This window comes from Pseudonaja textilis, chromosome 2, assembly GCF_049901715.1.
Source record: "Pseudonaja textilis isolate UNSWEBS1 chromosome 2, rPseTex1.2, whole genome shotgun sequence".
Lineage (NCBI taxonomy): Eukaryota > Metazoa > Chordata > Lepidosauria > Squamata > Elapidae > Pseudonaja > Pseudonaja textilis.
The window spans coordinates 255,196,063-255,217,011 of NC_141991.1; the positions used below are offsets into that span (position 1 = coordinate 255,196,063).

The 20,949-nt window shown below is 47.3% G+C and overlaps 2 protein-coding genes across 2 annotated transcripts; one reads left to right on the plus strand and one right to left on the minus strand.

The window, feature by feature from the left end:
* Window positions 1-1,525: 1,525 nt before the first annotated feature.
* On the minus strand, window positions 1,526-6,109 carry RPP25L (ribonuclease P/MRP subunit p25 like). The gene is made up of 2 exons (XM_087927584.1): window positions 5,965-6,109; window positions 1,526-3,214 (listed from the first exon to the last, which is right to left on the minus strand). The coding sequence occupies exons 1-2, from the start codon at window positions 6,041-6,043 to the stop codon at window positions 2,673-2,675; spliced, it is 621 nt and encodes a 206-aa protein (XP_087783710.1). The 5' UTR covers window positions 6,044-6,109; the 3' UTR covers window positions 1,526-2,672.
* A 2,787-nt stretch (window positions 6,110-8,896) lies between these two features.
* LOC148127465 (uncharacterized) lies at window positions 8,897-17,631 on the plus strand. The gene is made up of 3 exons (XM_087923231.1): window positions 8,897-9,103; window positions 10,514-10,565; window positions 12,673-17,631. Exons 1-3 carry the CDS (start codon window positions 8,897-8,899, stop codon window positions 17,520-17,522), a joined length of 5,109 nt encoding a protein of 1,702 aa, XP_087779357.1. The 3' UTR covers window positions 17,523-17,631.
* The last annotated feature ends 3,318 nt before the right edge of the window (window positions 17,632-20,949 follow it).

A 20,949-nucleotide genomic window follows, 5' to 3' on the forward strand; every position in this document is an offset into this window, starting at 1 on the left:
GTTTTCCTAAGACATCTTCAGTAGGAAAAAAGCTATGTAAGAGTCCCCTGATAGGGCTCTAAACTGGCACTATGTTCGGTCGCTTCTATGCTCACTAAAATCTTCCAATTGCATTCGCATTTGCCCTTCATCCTTCTCCATTTCCACAAATAAAACAGCGGGTCTCTCAAATCCTACTCAGCACTCAATCCAGGGGCTGTGTTGGCACAGTACGCACATTGTTGGTTAATTCAATGAATGGGTGTCTTGTGTGAACTCAGACACTGAGATTCTTCCTACAGATACATTTCCAGCACTGCCTTTTGTCCCAAGATCAGGGTGGCTTCAGTCCATCCTTCACACTAAGGCTGTTACTGCCAAACCTGCTCAATCCCCTTTGCCCTGGGTTCTGGTTGGCACAAGGGCATGTGGCTCTCCTGACTGGATTCATGCCAAGCCGTTTCCTTCGGAGACTTTGGACTCTGCAGCCAACTGCTCTCTATAGCTCCTTCTCTGTTCTTCCCAGGGTTTGGTAGTTCAAAGGTGGCTTTATCAAAGCTACCAATCAGGGTTGTCCCTTGGCAATGGGGCGGCATGGGCAGTGCTATCAAGTTCCAGGCTCCTTCGGGTAAAGGGTGCCCTCTGGGGGAGCATCATCGCACAGCCAAAGTTTACTGCAATTCTTTTGCAACTGTGGTAAGAAAGGTTGTAAAATGAGGCAAAACTTATCAACTATTTTGCTTAGCAACAGGAACCTTTGGCTCAAGTGTGGTTGTAAGTCAAAGGATACCTGCAATTCTTATTTCTCAATTCTTCCTCTTCCCTCAGTAGTTTTTAGCTACACTTAAGTCAACCTACGACTGCTAAATCTTTGGTACAGTATATTTGAATATCCAACATCACAGATCATTATATTAAGGAAATCTAGAAAAAGAAGAGCAAGACTGTTTTGTTTTGTTTCGCAGAGACTGTCTATACTCTGGATTCTGTAGCATTTACTGCTTGGGCAGGATCAACCAGAAGAGCATCCAAGAATATGCACACAGACAGAATTTTACAACATGCTTAACTAGGCCAATCCTGCAATTCCACTACCATCCTAAACTTGCTTATTGGGTTTAACATCACTCTTTTGTGCCCCTCATTTTGTCCTGGAAACAGGCAAACTTTTTTTTTTCCTTTCAGCATCAACTACTGATCTCTTACCTGAAATTTTATCTCACAACTAGGAGACAAGTCACTTCATGAGCAGAGATGACATTACAATCGCAGCTCAACCTGTTAGCTGCTGTGACTGAACTTGAAACACGTAAGCAGCAAACTGTCTGGAAAGTGAATGGGAGGCCACCAGGATATTCCAGGGCTGTAGGCTAAACTGGAAACTTGGAACACACACCCAACTTATTTTTGAGTGGTGCCCAAAAGACCAAATCTCCCTTCAGCTCAGAAAATTGTGGTTGGATACTGACAACAGAACGCTAGAAAGCTAAGGCTTTAGGCTCCTAGGTTTTTGTTATGTTAATAAACGAGATGTGAGCCTGGAGAGTACTAAGAATTTTTTTTAATGGTATGATTGAACGCAAATAATCCACCAGTATTGTCAACGCAGCCACAGATAAAATTCCTGCCCCATGTAGGATCTCTGGAGCATCAATGCTTTCACAGATAAACGGAGAACCGCAGTTGCATCAGCTAAAAAGGGAAAATGCTCTTCATGACATCTTTCACTTTCTCAGGCAACACTCAGGCACCACTTATGGAGGGAAACAGAAGGACTGGAGATAACGATCAATTGTCTGAACTAGCAACCACCCTTTCATAGACCAAAGAAACCTTTTCAAACGTTGAAAAAAAACCCCTATAAATAAAATATACTAAAATAGTACTGTTGTACAATCTATGTTTTTTTTTTAACAATCAAATAACCTCAGCATTTTTCCAACCGTCTTTAGACATGATAAGCTGCACCTTCTGCATGCAGGGCAGTCAAGACAAGACCGTCTCATCTTTATGCTGTATCAAACAAGGCAATCTCTTCACGGGAAGGCAGTTGCTTCGGTTACAGCAGGGGGTCTCCAAATTTGGCCACTTGTGGACTTCAAACTCCCAGAATTCCCAGCCAGCGCATGGGAAGTTAAAGTCTACAAGTCTTACAGCTGCCAAGTTTGGAGAGCCCAGTGTTAAAACCAGAGAATATTATTAAAAAAAACAGAGCACCCTTCTCCTGTCGCCATCAAATTTTGATGGAAGCAAAGGATACCTGCCCTCTCACATAAGTAGATCCTAAGATTCGTGTAACATTCAATACTCATCCCCTGAGGAAAACAGGCAAACGTCATAGCTACCCCACCTTGGTAAACAGGCAGATTCTCCACATCTCCCTCAACCAGGAAGGCTCTTTTTTTTTTTAATCATTATTGCTTCAAGAACTCAAAACAACCCACCAGAGCATTTCTTTCCTTCCGAAAGGAAAAAAAGAACCACCTTGCCAGGTGCTGATGATCAACCTGACCCAGGCAGTTCGGAAATTTCAAGCCTCTTTTCTTCGACTTCCTTTAAATCAGCCTCTTTCCTTCCATCGGGATCCTCAATTTTCCTCTCTCAATGTGAAAAGCGACCGGTTTTCTCTGGCTCTGTAGGCAAGTAATTTACTCAGCTCGACTTGAGGCTTATCACTTTTTTTGGGATCCTTCTCAAAAAGCTGAGGAAGGATGTTTTCCTGCATGGCTGGCCCCTCTCCCGCCGCCTTTCTTCCTTTTCGGCTGACTCTGGGACTCCGAATTCAGCGTCTCCAGCCAGAAGGCATTGAAAGAGCCGGGAGCCTGATACCCTGGCTCCTGCGGATCTAGCGGGTCTTTGCTCAGCAGAACACAAATGGCAGGGATGTTTCTCTTCACGGTCAAGGGGTCCAGGCCAGCCTCGGGCACGATGGGCTCCCAGATCTCCTCTATTTGCTGAAAGAACACTTTGGTGACCTGGTGGAGGCCCTTCAGCCTCCGCTTCATGATCTCCACACAGGTGATGGTCTTGTTGATGGCTTTGCCGACTCCGCTGAAGAGCATCTGCCTCGTGGTCTCTTGCTCCATCTTGCCAATGGCGTATCCCATCAGATTCCGGATCTTGCTCCCATCCTTCACTTTCATTTCAATGATGTCTGAGGGCAAGTTGGCGAAAGGGAGGGGAGGCGGCTTCTCCACCACCTTGGACTTCTGGTAATTCTCCATGGTCTGCAGTGCTGTGAGGAAGGAGGACAGAAAAAGCCTTTCAGGGTCTAATTATGCTGTAGGGTTACAGACGCAAAGTCGGGGAATTTACCCTGCGGAAAAGATAAAGGTTTATCCGGTCCCTTGTTCCATCTTCAAGGGTGACAAAAAAAAAACCCCTTCAGACATGGGTCCGTTGTGCTAGAAGGGACATGCTGCAGACCCTGTTGCTCAAGGCATTCCTGCTGGCGGGGCCCAGGAGAAGAGCCTTTTCTGCTGGGGCTTCTGCCCACTGAAACACCCTCCCGCTTCCCTTCCCCAGTGAGATTTGCATCCCCCCCCGAAGATCTGACTCTGCCAACTGGCCTGAGTCCCAGATGGGGATATCCCATTCTGGGGATGGTTAATGTGCTTCTCCCCTTATTCCCTTCCTCCCCATCTTGCAATTTTAACTTCATTCTAATGTTAATAATTTATGTTTTTTATGCTTAAATGCTTTATTTTGTATTTTGATTGTAAGCTGATTAGAGTCGGCTCTAGGTTAGATGGGTGGCATATAAGTTCAATAAATAAAAAAAAGGGGGGGGGGAGGAGATAACTGTACAATGAAACAATGACTAAAAAACAGTTGAGCAGAGTCGGATCGTTTTAACTCAATCTAAGGTGCCTTCATCCCATTAAAGCATCCTTATCCCTGCCCTCCTTCACCGTGCACAAGGGAAGGCTTCAGTCACCCATCAGCAACTAACGCACAGCTTGCTTTCAGAAGTTGTGGGTGCCTCATCATCGGAAGCTTTCAAGAAGAAAACTTTGTCTGAAGTCATATAGGGTCTCCTGCTCAAGCAGGGGACTGGACTAGATGACTTCAGAGGTCCCTTCCGAATCTCTTATTCTACGTCCTGTCGCTTATGTGCAGCAAGTGAACTTTACTTTCAAGTTGCTCAAAGTCACTTTGCAGATGGAGATGGGACGGAATAAAATTGCACTAAAAATAAATACATTTTATTTAGCCCCAGAGAACCAGAGAACCGTGCGCTGGTTTGCATTTGTAAGCATTCCTCATGAATATCTCATGTTCAACAATCAGCCCTGTGCGAATTGAGAAGAAAATATTCCGTCATTTAAAGCCATCAATTTTAATCAGGTGATGCTGATTAAAATCAGTGATCAATTAGTCAAGCAGCCCCCACTCCTGCTGTCTCTCATTTCCTTTGGAAGAGGATGAGTTGCTGATGCCCTTTTGAATGTACTGTTAAGAGGAAGCATTATAGGACAATCTTTGACTTACAACCACTCGTTCTGTGACCATTTGAAGTTGCCCCGGGGAGGGGAAAAAAAATGACAATTTTTCACACTGCAGCCTCCCTGCCGTGATCAAAATTCGGACTCTTGGCAACTGGCATGTATTGATATACCACCCAAATGGACCCCAGGTGGTTGTCATGTGATGGAGAGGCCGAAAGATCCTGGGTGGAAGCCACAAGTGTCACTTTTTGTGGCTTTGTGAGATCTTCTACAGGGGCACCTTAGTTAGGAAACGGTCCAGCTTTGCTGGGAATACAGATCATCCTGGACTATCCAACCATTCATTTGGTGGCAATTCATAGTTATAACGAAACTGAAGAGACTCGTGACCCTTTTCACACTTACGACCACGGCAGCATCCCTCAGGGTTACCTGATCAAAATTCACCTGATACTTGGCAACTGACTCACAGTTATGACGGTAGGCGTGTTCCCCCTTTTGCGACCTTCTGACAAGCCAAGTCAATGGGGGAACCGGATTCGCTTAACAACCACGTGACTAACTTAACAATGGTAGCGATTCACTTAACGACCGTGGCAAGACAGGTCATAAAGTGGGGCAAAACTCCCTTCACAATAATGTTAATTACTGTTTCAGATACTTGGCAACTGGTTCACATTTAATAAAATGGGGCAATTCACTTAACCACCTTTTGCAACCTTCTGACAAGCCAAGTCAACAGGGGAGCCCTGGCTTACCGAAGGTAGTGATTCACTTAACAACCGTGGCAAGAAAGGTTGTAAAGTGGGGCAAAACTAGCTTAACAGCCTAGTTTTCAACCCCCCCCCTCCCTCCCAGAAAGTCCAGTTGCCTCTTGGGGGAAAAAAAAGCACTTTGGGGACTTAGCAAAGGAAATTTTGGGCTCATTTGTGGTCCGGAAGGTGAGGAACATCTATATTAGTGAATTATGCCTGTGAAATAATATTAATTGGTTACCTTTTGTGCATGTTATTCGGATTGCAGTGAAACAATTCACTAAAATTGCCAGAGTGAAATAATATTACTTTGACTGCCACCCTGTGCATATTATCTGGATCGCAACGAAATAGTTCACCCACATTCGCGAATTATTTATCCCATGATTTTCACGAAATAATATTGCAGATGTTTTGGTTGGTTTGAATTATATCCCCAATTTTTGCACCGAATTTGGGGGATTTCTCTCAGGCCAGGCCGGCCCACCTCGCAGGGTTGTTGTTGTGGGGAAAAATAGGATTAAGCCAATTTTCTACCTCGAGTTATCCCAAACATATAAAATAGAGGATAAAAATCTTATAAAGGGCGAGATAAAAATTAATAAATGAATCAAAACGCGCCTCAGGGCCGCGCGCCGAGCCGCGGATTCCCCTCAAGAGCCGCTGAGGGATCCACTCGGGCTGGGTTAGAAACATGTGAACGCGGCCCCGGACGCTCTTCGCCCCATCAACGGCCACCTTAGTCCTCCCATCATCCCCGGCCCGCATCATCCCCCGCTCACCGATGGCCACCGACGCCGCCGCTCGGCAACCAAAATGGCGCCCTCCAGGTTCCCTCAGCGCGAAAGAAGGTCCGCGCATGCGCCACAACGCAGAGGGCGGGAAAGACGTGCGCCTGCGCAGAAAGGGAGCACCGCCCTTTTCTTCCTATTGGTCCAGAGCTGCTGTGGGCGGAATTCGCTCTCCAGGAAAACGCCTCCGTCACGTGGCTTTTTGGAAGCCTGGCTTATATAAAAAAAAAAAAGGACCAAGCAAGGTTTGGTTGTTCTTTAACCAAGAAACGTTGTTTAACGTGGCTCAAGTTTTTCCCCGAGGTCCAGCCGGGTTTCAAGCTTTTGTTTGGGGATTGCTTATCGTGCGGTGATCGCTATTTTTATTTTTTTTGCAGTCTAAAGGCTGTTGCAATTGTACTTTTCTGTAAACATGAAAGGATGCAGCGCTCTTGCAATGCCTAATGATGGGAAAGGCCTTTGTTTTTCGAGGATGTCCACAAACTGCAAAAAATATTGATGTTTTTATTCATGGAAGGACTCAGAAAGTAGATCAACTGTGATCTAAAACGTTGGGACTTTTAAAAAAATATTGGTTTTTTTTAATTTATTTAACAGATAACAGATAATCAGCGTTGGAAGGGACCTTGTAGGTCATCTAGTCCAACCCCCTGCCCAAGTGGGAAACCCTACTCCATTTCTGACCGAGAGCAGCCCAGTCTCTTCTTGAAAGCCTCCAGGGCTGAAGCTCCCACAACTTCCAAAGGCAACTTCTGTTCTATGGGTTGATTGTTCTCACTGTCAGAAAATTTCTCCTTATTTCCAGGTTTATTTATCATAGAAAATAAAATACAAAATTTTCGATTCCATATTCCATTCCGTTCCCTTCTAACAGAGGCATCGAATCAAGATCACGTGAAGTAATAGTACCGCTTTATAAAGCCTTAATAAGGCCACGCCTGGAATGCTGCATCCATTTTTGATCACCACGTTATAAAAAAGTTGTTGAGACTTTGGAAAAAGTGCAAAGAGGAGCAGCTAAGATGATTCAAGGCCTGGAGACAAAAACATATGAAGGAACCGTTGCAGGAATAGGGTTTGGGTGAGTCTAAAGAAAAGAAGAATTAAGGGTGACATGATGGCACTATTCCAGTATTAGAGGAAGTCAACCTAGAATTAGAATTAGAGTAGAGTAGAATAGCATAGCATAGCATGGAATGGAATAGAATTAGAATAGAATTAAAATAGAACAGAACAGAATAGAATAGAATAGAATATTGGCCAAGTGTGATTGGACACACGAGGAATTTGTCTCGGAGCAAATGCTCTCAGCATACATAAAATAAAAGATACATTCGTCAGGAATCATAAGGTACAACACTTAATAATAGTAGTTGTGGGTGCTCCATCACTGGAGGTCTTTAAGAAGAGACTGGACAGTCATTTGTCTGAAATGGTACCATAAAGTTTCCTGCTTGAGCAGGAGGCTGGACTAGAAGACCTCCAAGGTTCCTTCCAGCTTCTATTCCATTCCATTCTATTCTATTTCCTATTCTTATTCCACTCTCCTCTCCTCTCTTCTCTTCTCTCGTATTCTTATTCTATTCTATTCTATTCTATTCTATTCTATTCATTACAAAAAAGATGTTGAGACTTTGGGAAAAGTGCAGAGAAGAGCAACTAAGATTATTAAAGGCCTGGAGACTAAAACATACGAAGAACAACGGCTGCAGGATTTGGGTTTGGCTAGTCTAGAGAAAAGAAGGACTCGGGGTGACATCGTAGCAGTATTCCAGTATTTGAGGGGCTGCCCCAAAGAAGAGGGGGTTATTTTCCAAAGGACTAGAAGGCAGGGCAAGAATCAATGGATGGAAACTACTCAAGGGGAGAGCACCAGCCTAGAATGAAGGAGAAATTTCCAGACAATGAGAACAATTAACCAGTGGAACAGCTTGCCACCAGAAGCTGTGGGTGCTCCATCACTGGAGGCTTTCAAGAAGAGACCGGACAGTCCCTTGCCTGAAATGATATAGGAGGCTGGACTAGAAGACCTCCAAGGTCCCTTCCGGCTCTATTCTGATCGAGTGATCTTCAAACTTGGCAGCTTTAAGCCTTGTGGACTTCAAATCCCAGAATTCTTCCTCCAGTCATGTTAGCTCAGGAATTCTGGGAATTGAAGTCCACAAGTCTTAAAGTTGTCAAGTTTGAAGACAGTTGTGATAGATGGATGGATGGGGAGACAGATAGATAGATAGATAGATAGATAGATAGATAGATAGATAGATAGATAGATAGATAGATAGATAGATAGATAGATAGACAGACGATAAATCAGGGGTCTTCAAACTTGACAGCTTTAAGACTTGTGGACTTCAAGTCCCAGAATTCCTCCTCCAGTCATGTTAGAGCTCAAGAATTCTGGGAGTTGGAAGTCTACAACTCTTAAATGTGTCAAGTTTGAGGAGCCTTGTTCTAAGATGATAAACTCGGGGTGATAAACCTTTAGACAAGTGCGTGGAGCATCATGAATTCCGGCCAGTGGGCGATGCGACATTCTGTCAGCTGGTGCTCCATTCAAAATCCAAGAAAGAAATACTGACTGACTGAAATACTGACTGAAATATTGACTCTTTTAATCAGAGAAAAGGTATCTTTTACTGGAAATCGAGTGGTAGCAACAAAAGAACTCTGAATCTGAGAAAATGGGCGCGTAAATCACATATTTACATAAGTAATGGCAACATAATGAACACATTCTATGGGAAAATCATAGAAAAAACTGGCAATTTCCAGGAAGAGGATGAGGAGGAGAGACTTTTGTGAGATGGGATTGGCATGGTGCTGTGTGGAGACCTTTATGATGCGCCCAGAACACATCATATTAAGGCTCTGTTCATATTTGAAACCAGCCCAGGACTTCAGTTATTTGGGTTTTTCTCCCAATATGGAGCTGGAAGTGCTATGTCTTGGCATTTTGGCTCTCCAGAGATTGATTCTACTTCTCGGCAAAAATTCCCCCTTGATCTTAGTCTTCTTCATTATATGGAAGATCCTGAAAACGTTCACGGTGTTGCAGGTGGTTTCTGAGGGGCTCCGAAGCAGCTTGCGATGCCTCTTAGATCCCTGCAAATGGTTCTCCAAGATGGAATCGGTAAGTTTTTTAGCACGCCTATCCCATAGGGAAGAGGTCATAGGGAGGGAGAAATGTGACTTTTCTTGAATTTGAGACCTGAGCCTCGCGTCGGTAGTTGAGTCTGATGAAGAAACTTGGTGTATAACAGAATAACAGAGATAGAGTTTAATTCTTTCCTCATCAAAATCCTCCTGTTTATATAATTGTCCATAAAAGTCTTGGATAATTGTCTTTTTCTCCTTAATACCATAACACATTTGGCCTTGATCATCTATTAACTGTACTACAAAATGCTAACCTACCCAAGATATCTGAAGAGACTGAAAAAATGTTAGAAAGTAACGTAACAATGATGGAACTAACGGAAGCATTTAATAGGCAGAATAATGGAAAAGCACCAGGGCCAGATGGGCTCTCGGCAGAATTTTATAAAACAGAGTTGGAAGGGACCTTGGAGGTCTTCTAGTCCAACCCCCTGCTCAACCCCCTATCCCATTCCAGACAAATGGCTGTCCAGTCTCTTCTTAAAAACCTCCAGTGATGGAACAGCTACAACTTCCGGAGGCAACTTCTGTTCCACTGGTGAATTGTTCTCACCGTCAGGAAATTCCTCCTTATTTCCAGGCTGAATCTCTCCTTGTTCAGTTTCCATCCATTGTTCCTTGTCTGGCCTTCAAGGGTGCCTTGGAAAATAGCTTGACCCCCTCCTCCTCCTCTCTCGGTAGTCCCTCAAATATTGGAAGGCTGCTCTCCTGTCTCCCGTGGTCCTTCTCTTCCCTAGACCAGCCTTGTGACCGTTCTTTATGTCTACTATAAGAAATGTTGGGCTCATTTGTGGTTGTAAGTTGACAACTACCTGAACTTGACATATATGCCTGGCAGGAAGGTCTTAGAAAACAATTGTGAAGTTTCAAGGCCAAATTGTCCATCGGTGACATCGATGGCCATAGGCACATAGTTAAATCAATCAATGTTGGATAGATAAATGGATTGTAAATAAATAGGGATAAGCACTAGATAAGTTAATGAATTATATCCGCACAAATTCTATATATTTGTAAAGAATGCACAAAATGTTAGTATGAGATGAACGTCACAGTTGATGTTGTTAAGATTTATATTTTTGTTGTTTGTCTTTTTAAAGTTATAAAAAATTAAACAAAGTTTATTTAGTTCAATCAATCAAAATAAAAGATACTGTTGACATCATACCATCTGATCAAATCCAGCCTGAATAGCTGGACTGTATTTCTGTGGGGCAGAAACTTGGCCAGTTTCCTGGTGGAATAGAATATTACAGAAACCCGGATCCTTCCGTTAGCCTTTGGTGTGTGGCTGTTTTGAGGATGAGTCGAAGAGCTTCAAACCACCTCTGTCTCTTGGACAAAATATACTTCTTTTTCTTTCTTTCTTTTTGTCTCTTTGCAGGTCCAGCAGAAAAGTGAGACCAGCCCGCAGGAAATGAAAACCATCGGAAGAGGTTTAAATTCTTTCCAAGCATTTAATCTACCAATTTATTTCTTTTCTTTTCTCTTCCCTTCCCTTCCCTTCCCTTCCTCTTTCTTTCTTTCTTTCTTTCTTTCTTTCTTTCTTTCTTTCTTTCTTTCTTTCTCCTTTTATTTCTTTTTCTTTCTTTTCTTTCTGTATCAGATATGTGTCTGTCTATATCTATCCATTCATCTTTGTCCATCTTTTATCTATATATCTACCCATCCCCATCATCTATCTATCTATCTATCTATCTATCTATCTATCTATCCATCCATCCATCCACCCACCCATCTATCTTCCCATCTTTTATCTATACATATATATATCCATCCATCATCTCTGTCCATCCCTATCATCTATCCATCCACCCAGCCAGCGGCCCATCCTTTATCTATCCATCCATCCATCTTTGTCCATCTTTTATCTATATATCTATCCATCCATCATTTCTATCCATATCTATCTATCTATCTATCTATCTATCTATCTATCTATCTATCTATCTATCTATCTATCTATCTACCTACCTACCTCCATATCTATCTATCTATCTATCTATCTATCTATCTATCTATCTATCTATCTATCTATCTATCTATCTATCTATCTATCTATCTATCATCTCTCTGTCTCTCTCTCTGCCTCTCTCTGCCTGCCTACCTCTCTCTCTCTCTCTCTCTCTCTCAATTTTCTTGGCAAGGTTTTTTTTCCAGAAGTGGTTTAATATCCCCTGCTTCTGAGGGCTGAGAGAAGAATGGCTGGCCCAAGGCTACCCAGCTGGCTTTGTACCCAAGGCAGCATTAGAACTCAGGGTCCCTGTTTTTTTGCCTGGTGCCTTCATCACGACACCAAACTGGCTCTCAAAACATGTGGACCATTTCACAAATGTGCATGTCACCCTGGATTGCTGTCCTGGATTTCTTAACGGGCACAAAATATCCATCTCTAAAACTTTTGGGCATCTGCTGGAGGCTGTTTCCTGTAGCAGGAAGACTGAGGTTGCTTTCTGCCTTTAAAAACGTGTTTTCTCCATTCCTCCTTTTGGGGAAATACTATATTCTGCCTCTTGTAATATTCCTCCAAATATTTCATTCTCGGTGGGGAGGAGAGCTTCCTCTAGTTTGCACAACAACTCAGCATTTCCTGACCGTGAAAATGATTACTGTTAGTCCTCAACTTGCAACAGTTCACTTAGTGACCATTGAAAGTTACAACGGCACTGGAAAAAAATGACTTAGGACCGTTTTTCAGACTTATGACCATCACAGCACCTCCATGTCACTTGAGCAAAATTCAGACTTATGACTGTCACAGCACCTCCATGTCATGTGATTAAAATTCAGGGTCTTGGCCACTGACTTGTACTTATGACAATTCACGTGATCCCCTTTTGCGACCACCTGACAATGGAAGTCAGTGGGGAAGCCAGATTCACTTAACGACTGTGTGGCTAACTGAACAACTGCAGGGATTCACTTAACAACCATGGGAAGAAAGATCATAAAATGGGGCAAAACTCACTTAACAAACGTCTCGCTTAGCAACAGAACCGTTGGGCTCCATTGTGGACGTAGGTTGAGGACTACATGTAATCCATGGAAGGATTTGCTGCTCTCAGAGTCATGGATGCTCCATCGCCGGAGGTTTTCGAAGAGAAGATTGAGCCATGAGCAAGGGGTTGGACTAGATGATCTCCAAGGTGTCCCACCCAACCCTAGGATTTTGTGATTCAGCTGAAAGATTCCCCTGCCCTCTTAGAGAAATAGCTTGCAAGCAGTCCTCTTCAACCGAGCATTAATCAGAAGGGACCTTGGAGATCTTCTAGCCCAACCCCCTGCGCAAGCAGGAGACAGTAGACCATTTGAGACAAGTGGATGTCCAGTCTCTTCTTGAAAGCCTCCAGTGATGGAGCCCCCACAACTTCTGGTGGCAAGCTGTTCCACTGGTTAATTGAAATTTCTCCTTAGCTCTTAAGTTGCGTTGGTGTAGCACCAGCTGGGCCCCTTAGTCATTTCACCTTTCAATGGGACGGGCAAAAGAAGTCCTTCCAAGAGGTCCACTGGTGGAACCGTTCTCCTCCTCCTCCTCCTCCGCAGGGACCACAGGAGACGCTGCCCATCGGATGCCCTCCCAGCATCAACTGGTCTGCAAAGAACTGGTCTGCCAGGTGTGCAGGCGGGTAGCTCGGGAGGCCTGGCAGCTGATCTACCGGCAGCGTGCAGATGGCCGCTCCGCCAAGCCCAGACTTCTGCTGTCCCCCTGGCCCCGCCAGGAAAGCAAAGTCTCCACCATCACCTCAGTCGAGGAAGAACAGGAGTCCTGCATCTGGACCTCCAGCGTGACCTCATCCTGCGTGGGAACCGTCAGCGTTGGCCCAGAGGGCACGACGTCCACCGAGACAAGCCAGCATGGGTCGAGTATCCACGGGCGGAAGGCCTCGAAACCTGCTACCCCTGAGGACCCAAAGATGCGTGAAAGGTTCTCCAGGCAGCTGGATGTTTATACGGAGGACTCCTCGAGCTGGTCGTCCAGCACTTACGAGACCTCGTCCATCACTACCTGGACGGACTCTTCCAGCCACTCCGCCACCATCTTCAGCAGCTTGAAGAGCCGCTGGTCCCGTAAACATCACAAACGCCTCCTTCAGAAGCCGAAGAGCAGCCAAGGCTCACCCAAGCAAGCTTCTCCGGAGGCTACCAAGGTGGAGGAGAGGCCCTTTCTGCCTGTCCCTGGGGTCTCCTTCGTGAAACAAACCCTGATTCAGAGCTTGGAGTCTCACTGGGTAGCCAAGAGGGTCCAGCATCTGTTGGGGATGTCCTGGGTTCTCCTCACGTCCCTCAGTAGCTTCATGCCCTCTGCTCCAAATTCCTCCTCGGTGAGGCCCCTGGGGCTCACGGTGGTGGTGAGAAGGCCTCGGGTCCTGGCTTTTGTGACCGCCAAGACCAAGAAGTACCTGGAGCTTCACCTGAAGAAGAGAGTCCACCTGAAGCATTGGCAGCTTCCCAGGAGGGTCCAAGAAGCCCTCAGGTACATGAAGCCTCCTTTTCCTCTTCTATCCAAGAGCGAAAATTCTCTAGTGCAGAAAGCGGGCGGGACGGCCAAGAGATTGTTGGTCACCGGTCCAACGTTGCTCCCAAGATTGTTGGATATCATCCAGATGAAGGTGAAACTTCACCTGGCCAAGAAGTGTGTCGAAATACAAGCGGGGGTATTTCCGGAGGTGGTCCTTCACTCCTGGCAACGCTCCGCGTGGTTGGCCAAGCCGCCGCTGCCCAAGCTAGTCTCCCGTGCAGACAAACCCTTGGAAGCTCGCCTGGTCTTCCTCCCCTTCGTGCTCCCCCAGGATGTGAAGGAGATGGAGATGGCAGTGCAGAGATGGCGCCTCCGTTCCTGTCGGGACCTGGGAAAGTGGTCCACGGAGTCCCTGGTTGCGATGGGCCCTCCTCCGCCTTCCTCCAAGCCCCTCCTGGGCCGAAGGGCAGCGTCCAAATTCTCTGGGGCACAGGCCCCGTTTCTCCAGCAACGGGGACGAGAAACCTTGGAGGCCCATGTGAGAAAGAAGGCACTGCAGCACAAGTGGGGCCTCCCCAGTGTGGTCCGGAGGTCTCTGAAGGCTTTCCTGCCGAGCGTGGTCCCCGGGGGTTCCGTCGCCCGCAAGGCCGAGAGCCACGTCGAAGCTCTGCCCCACAAACTGGACTTTCTTCCCAAGGACACCTGCGTTCTCCTGGAGTTCCACCTCCAGAGAATGAAGCTCCAGCAACGGTGGAGCTTGCCCAAAAGAGTCCTTGAAACCCACCGACGGCTGATTCCAGAACTTCCTTACAAGGAGAAGAGAGGGGCAGTAAAGTGCTTTTCTCAACAGCCCAGACTGGGGATAAGGCCACCTCCAGGAGGTCTCACGCAGGACGAAGAGAAGGCTAGAAAAATCCAGGGCCTTCAGTTCTGTCCTGCTCAGCCGCTCCTCATGTTGAAAGCGAAGGTCTTGAGGAAACTGCAGGTACATCTGACTAAGAAACACTTGGAGGTGTGCCTGCAAAGCTTTCCTGCTGCGCCACAAATGTCTTGGAGATCTTCTCGTTGGTCTCAAGAGAGACCTCTCCCCAAACTCATCCTTCCGGGTCTGACAGCCCCTCAAGCCCGTATCCCCTGCTCCTCCTGTGGCTTGGCAGCCACGGGTCGGATCGAATCAGCGTTGCAACGGAGCCGGCTGGCCTCCCTCTGGGGGCTCAGCCTCAAGTACGTGGAAGTGGTTACAGAGATGGCCACCGTCGTCCAGCAGGATGCTGAGAGGCCGTGCCCACCTGACGGGACCAAGGAACTTGACTTTCGATTTGCAGAAAGGAAGACCCTCTTCTTCCAGCCGTCGGCCAGGGAGGTCTTGGAGATGCACATTAGGAAGAAAAGGATACAGCACCAGTGGGATCTTCCTTCTCTGGTCCAGAGATCCTTGCGAAGCTTCAGTGGCCGCATGTCCCCGTTGCGTCCTTCGAAGGCTGTCACTCAAGCCTCCGTCCTCCCTCGAGAGGTCCTTTTCCTTCCGTGGAAAGTCACCAACTTCCTAGAGGTCCACCTTCAGAGGATGAAGCTCCAGCAGAAGTGGGGCTTGCCCAGAAGAGTCCTTGAATCCTGCAGGCGCCTGTTCTCGGGGCTTTTCCACAAGGAGAAGGCCCCGCCGTTGGCGAAACGGTCTTCTCGGAAACCAGGTCTGGGGATAAGACCGGTCTGGGCAGGGGGCCTTGTAAAACTTCTACCAGACATTCAGAAGACACCAGGAGTTGGATTGCATCCAGCTCAATCACTTCGCAAGTTAAGCCTTCCAGCCTTGATGAGTCTGGAGAACCACCTGACTAAAAAACATTTGGAGGTGCGCTTGGAGACCTTTCCTGCTGTCCCCCGTTTCTCTTGGCGATCTGTGTGGTTGTCTACAAGCAGGTCCCTTCCCAAACGGATCCTTCCTGGTCTCAAGACCCCCCAGCCTCGTAGGCCCTGCCTCTCCTTGGACTTGGCAGCCATGGGACGGATTGAAGTAGCTTTGCAGAGAGGTCACTTGGTGTCCCTCTGGGGCCTGGGACTGAAGTACGTGGAGACCTTGTCAGCTCTGCCTCCTGAAGGCACTTCAGCCAAGTTCAAAGAGGTGCCCTTTGAGTTCTCAGAAGTCAAGTTCCCATTTTTCACAAAGGAGGTCAAGGAAAACTTAGAAATGCACGTTAGGAAGAAGAGACTACAACACGAGTGGGGCTACTCTACCCTGGTCCAGAGGTCCTTTAGAAGCTTAATCGGAGAAGCACCCCAACGGCCCCGTGGTCTTCTGAAGGCGGCGACTCAGACTTCCTTGCTTCGTCTAGAGTTGCATTTCCTTCCTGAGCCGGTCAAACAAAACCTGGAGCTCCACATTCAACGAATGAAGTTGCAACGAATGTGGGGCCTCCCCCAGAAAGTCCATCAGTCCGTAAAGTTTTTTCACTCACCGGTTCCAGAGGAGAAAGCTCAAGCCAAGTTTGGCCTTGGAGAAACTCAGACGGACAGTGCGAGGTGGGAAGAAACCAAAGTTCTCCTGCCAAAGAACCAGGGATGTCTGGAAGATCTCCTTAGATATACTCTGGAGACCCATCTCAAGAAAAAATCCCTGGAGATTAAATTCCAATCAATAGGATATCAGATGTTTTCTGGACCCATTAAACGTGTTTTTCTTCCTAAACTTTCCTCCGTGTCCTCAGAAATCAAACCCAGAACATCTTGCTTGTACTTTATGGAACAGGACATTGTGGGAAAGATTAACTTGAACATTAAATGCAAGCATTTGATGCATCTTTGGGGCCGTCCCAGTATCTACACGAAATCATTGAACAAGATGTTTGGCAGTGTTATCGCAGGAAGCCTGCCACTAAAGATGTCCAAGCTCAGGTGGTGGACTCTGGAGAAGAACATTGGCCGGGAGAGTCAAACAGCCGATGCAATGGGTTCCAGAACAAAAGAATTGAGGCGGTCAAGTAAAAGTCCATGTTTTGTCCAAAGGGAGATTCGGGACCTTCTGGAGATGCACGTCCGGCGCAAGAAGCTAGAGCATGAATGGGGCTTACCATCCGTGATTCAAAAATCTCTTCGGGGCTTTGCTGCACACTCTTTGGAACCAGAACAGCTCTTGGAGGGACTCGGCATTGCCACCACTGGCTCATGGGGTGCATTAAAAAGGACAATTAAAATAACCAAGGGCTATTTCTACTTGGATCTGGTGACGCAGAAGCTCCTGGAGGCTCACATGATGACCCGAACGGCAACCCATCGATGGGGTCTTCCCAAGCGTGTCCAGGAATCATTGAAAATGTTTCTGCCCCCTGCTTCCCCATCCCAAGTTGAGAGCGACCAGGGTCAAGCCGAAACCCCACGGCACGCCTACAACCGACTCGTCCAGACTGCCGTAAAGCAACGGCACAAAGCAGAAAGCGTACACCGTGTCACCACGGTCGAGAGGTCTCTCCTCAAAGCTGAGCTTCTTGGGAAAATGTCCCAACAAAAAGTCTTGGGGTCTGGAAGAGAGACTCAGAAAATGACACCTGGCAAAGAGACCGCCCCGATGTTCCTTAAACCGGAAGTCTTGGAATTCATGGGATTGCACGTACGGCACAAAAGGATCCAGCACGAGTGGGGATTACCAACTCTCGTGCAGAAATCTCTGCAGGCTTTTGCACCAGTCCCACCTGAGCCTCCGAAAAAGTCCTTGACAGGCCTGGCTCGGGAGAGATTTCAAGATGGAAGAAAAGCAAGGAGGTTGGTCCATGTGCCACAGCCTATGATCAGAGTGCTGGTCCCTCACCCGTTCTTTTTAAGTCGACATGCAAAGGATCGCCTGGAGTACCATGTGAGCTGTCAGACCAAACAACACAAATGGGGATCAAGTGATCCAAGATTCATTGAGGGCAATGATTCCTCCACGCCAGGTCCCTGATGAAAAAACCCCCCTCGAACGTCATTTGGGATTCCACCTGCAAGAAGGAGTCCATGCTTCCCATTCCAGAAAAGAAGGACCACCGTGGTGGACCTCATCCTGGAAAGACGCCACCATCAAGCCTATGAAGAACATCCAGCAGAGGAAACCAGGTGCAAAACTGCCTCAAGACACATCACCCACTCCCCAAATTTTGGCACCATTGCAAAAGGCACAGCACCATTTAGGGGCCACGGAGATACCCCAAAGAGCGTTACAGGTTAAGACAGGGGGGACTATTGAAACAACGAGGTTCTTGTGTCCCAAAACGATGCTCTCGTTCCTCCCTGTTGAGAAGAGGGACCTTCTGGAATTCCACATCCAACGAAAGAAAATCCAACATGCGTGGGGCCTACCATGGATGGTACTTAGATCTCTCCATGTCTTTGCTCCGTACCTTCCTCAACCAGAGAGGACTACTGGGAAGACCACGTCTAGGAAACCCAGAAGGGAGTCAAAAGACGTGCAAACCCTTACTCAAGACCTCAAATTCCTCAGTTTTGAGGTGAAGCGACGCCTGGAGGCCCACCTGAGACATCGTACGTCAAAGCACAGATGGGGTCTTCCAGAAAGGGTCCGGCAATCTCTGAGGGCCTTCCTGCCACCCACATCTTCTTCTCGTCCTGGGATGACTGGATTCCACCCTCTCGTGCCTTTACAACCCAAATCCTTACAGATAACTGAAGATATTTATGAGCCGGTGATGTTTAAGCCCAAACCCAAGCACAAGACTTTAGAAAAACAGAACGTTGAGAATAAGAGACAGAGACCAAAAGGCAGGTCTAAAAACCTCAGGCAAACTAAAGCCCAGGCTTGCTCTGGTACCAAGACGGGGCTCTCTTTCCTCCCAGAGGGCAGCCAGAACCTTCTGGAATTCCACGTCCTATGGAAGAAGATCCAACACGCCTGGGGTTTGCCATCAATGGTGCTAGAATCGTTGCAAGCTTTTGCACCACATCTCTTGAAAGCTGAGAAGGGCACTCTAGGGATGGTGGCCAAGACTCCCCCGTGTGATGGAGAAGTACAAATCCTTAGTCAAGACCTCAATTTCCTTAGCGTTGAGGAAAAGGAACTGTTGGAGGCCCACCTGAGACATCTTGTATCGGAGCACCGATGGGGACTTCCCGAAAGGGTTCAACGACCTCTGAGGGTGTTCCTGCCCCCCAGATCTACTTCTCGCTCTGAGGTGACTGAATCCCTGCCTCTCTTGCCCTCTCCACCCACAGCCACCTATGTGCAGCCACCTTCGTGGACTTCTAAGGAGACAGAAGATCTTCAGATCCTGCCATGTTCCTCTCCTTCATACATCAATGACAGGTCCGACGTTGGTAAACCTGAAAGGAAAGTCAGCTTCCAAAAAGTGAACCTTGGAAGTGGAAGGACCACGCCGAGGGTGAAGAACGTGATGCCTCTTCCGGGCTTTGAGGCAAAGATGGACAGCTGGCAGAAGGAAGACGGTTCTCAGAGGACAACCAAACAGAGAGGCTCTCTCGAAGGGCTGACGACGACTCCAAAAACTTCAACTGCTAGCAGGGAACTGATAAAGTCTCCTAAGATACCCATCTGTCTCTCCTACCTTTCATCAGGCCTCCCCAAAACCTCCATCTCCTCGTCAAAGTCTGATAGGCAACCCAAATGGCCAGAGAAAAAGAAGAAGAAGAAGAACCAAGTCCATTGGGAGATGGGGAAAGGTGTGGCAGATGATTCCTCTCTACTATCAGAAGACAATGAAGCACAGGATTCTCCTTGGTCCTCAGGAGACAACATGGAAGGGTTGGAAGAGTCCTCAGGAGATGACGTGAGCCGTTCTTCTGTCCAAGAGCCAGAAACTGCCAAGATGTATGGCAGGCCTTGTGAAGTTCAACTGTATCATACTCCCATCTCTCCACAAGCTTCATATTTCTTCCCACACCATGTTCATGTTCCCAGTTCTTCCTACGAGGATGTTGTAGCCAGACATTACAGGCAGCTCGGGAGGAAGCATCAAGCAACACAGAAGAGCAGGCGACAATGGAGAGGAAGTAGGCTTACGTGGAGAGAGTTCCTTGGCCGCTCTCTGGGGGAAGCCACCAGGTGCCAAGCATTTTGTAGAACCCAACGGATGGAGCAGTGGTCTTCGGAATGCGAGAGGTTCCTCCGCTTGCAGCATCCTTCATTCTTTAGAGGAAACGGGTCCTCCACAGAAGGCCAAGTTGTTCAACTCCCCAAGGAGAGTAGAAAGGGCACCCTTCAAAATCGAGACTTTGTAAGGACAGACGTTGAATTTCAGGTCCATCAGGAAAGTTGCAGCTTGACCCTGAAGACAGACGGTAAGGAAGAGGGGAGAATGGAGAGGGTCGCCTTTTCCATAGCTAAGGAGCGGAACCTTTTGTCCCTGGAGACCAGGTCCCAAGGCAGCGTGAGGGTCGACGATTGGGACCAGGGGAGAAAGTTGGAGGTGAAGTGGGAAGATCAGAACAAGAGGACAGAAGAGTCCCTCAGAGAAGAGATGGACAGTTGGACATGGGCTAGTTCCTTGGGAGTGAGACACCCTCCAAATTTAGCCGAGTTGACTGCCCTTTGTTCGGTGGCCCCCTCAGAAGAATCAAGGGATCAGGTCTACAGCACAGTAGCAGAAGCCACAGTGGGATTTCCTGAAGATCATGGTGTCCCAAAGCCAGGGGAGATTTCAGACCGTAAGGATCTAGTCACCTGGCTGAAAAGGCAGACTCCAGTAGACCTCAAGCAAGAAGAAGCTATGGGGCAGGAGGACAGTGGGGCCCAGCGTCCTCACCCTAGAGGGCTAAGGTCTACCAGCTGTTCACCTGGAAGGCCCCCAGAAGCCAGGAAGAAGAAACAGGTGAGGGTGAATTGGTCTTCCAAGGAAACGCACAAGGAACTTCTTGTCGTCAGGAGTCTGGACCCCAAGCTCAGCCAGGCTTTGGAGGTTCCTAGGCAAGGGGTCCACAAGAAACCCCAGGAACAGAGGTCTCCAGCTAGCGAGAAGATGGCCATTTTGGGTAACATCCTGGAGAAAAAGTTGAACTTGCAAGAGGGGCTGCTCATTTGGAGACAGAACCTGAGGCGGAAGGAGGGAAGGGGCCGAAAGAGAGACAAAAGGGAAGGAGGAGACGGAGGAAGACAGGGTAGGAGACTACCACAACCATCGTCCCCTTCCGTGGACAAGAAGAGCTTTGCCGTCAGCACTATCCTGTAGGGGAAGCTCCATCTCTGCAGGAACATCCTGAAAGGAAAGCTCTGTTTCTGGAAGAAAAGACAGGTGGTTTATTTTTTTCCCGAAAAAAATCAGGAAAATTGGGAAATGTGACTTGGTGCCTGTAAAAAATCGGGTGGGTGGGTGGGTGGGTGGAGAAAGTTAAGTAAGAAGGTTGTATTCTGCAGTACCTGT

Coding starts and splice junctions, on each gene's coding strand:
- LOC148127465 (XM_087923231.1), top strand. CDS start 8,897: ATGGAGCTGGAAGTGCTATGTCTTGGCATTTTGGCTCTCCAGAGATTG. Junction 9,104..10,513: donor GGTTCTCCAAGATGGAATCG/GTAAGTTTTTTA, acceptor GTCTCTTTGCAG/GTCCAGCAGAAAAGTGAGAC. Junction 10,566..12,672: donor AATGAAAACCATCGGAAGAG/GTTTAAATTCTT, acceptor CCTCCTCCGCAG/GGACCACAGGAGACGCTGCC.
- RPP25L (XM_087927584.1), bottom strand. CDS start 6,043: ATGCGCGGACCTTCTTTCGCGCTGAGGGAACCTGGAGGGCGCCATTTT. Junction 3,215..5,964: donor GGCGGCGTCGGTGGCCATCG/GTGAGCGGGGGA, acceptor CCTTCCTCACAG/CACTGCAGACCATGGAGAAT.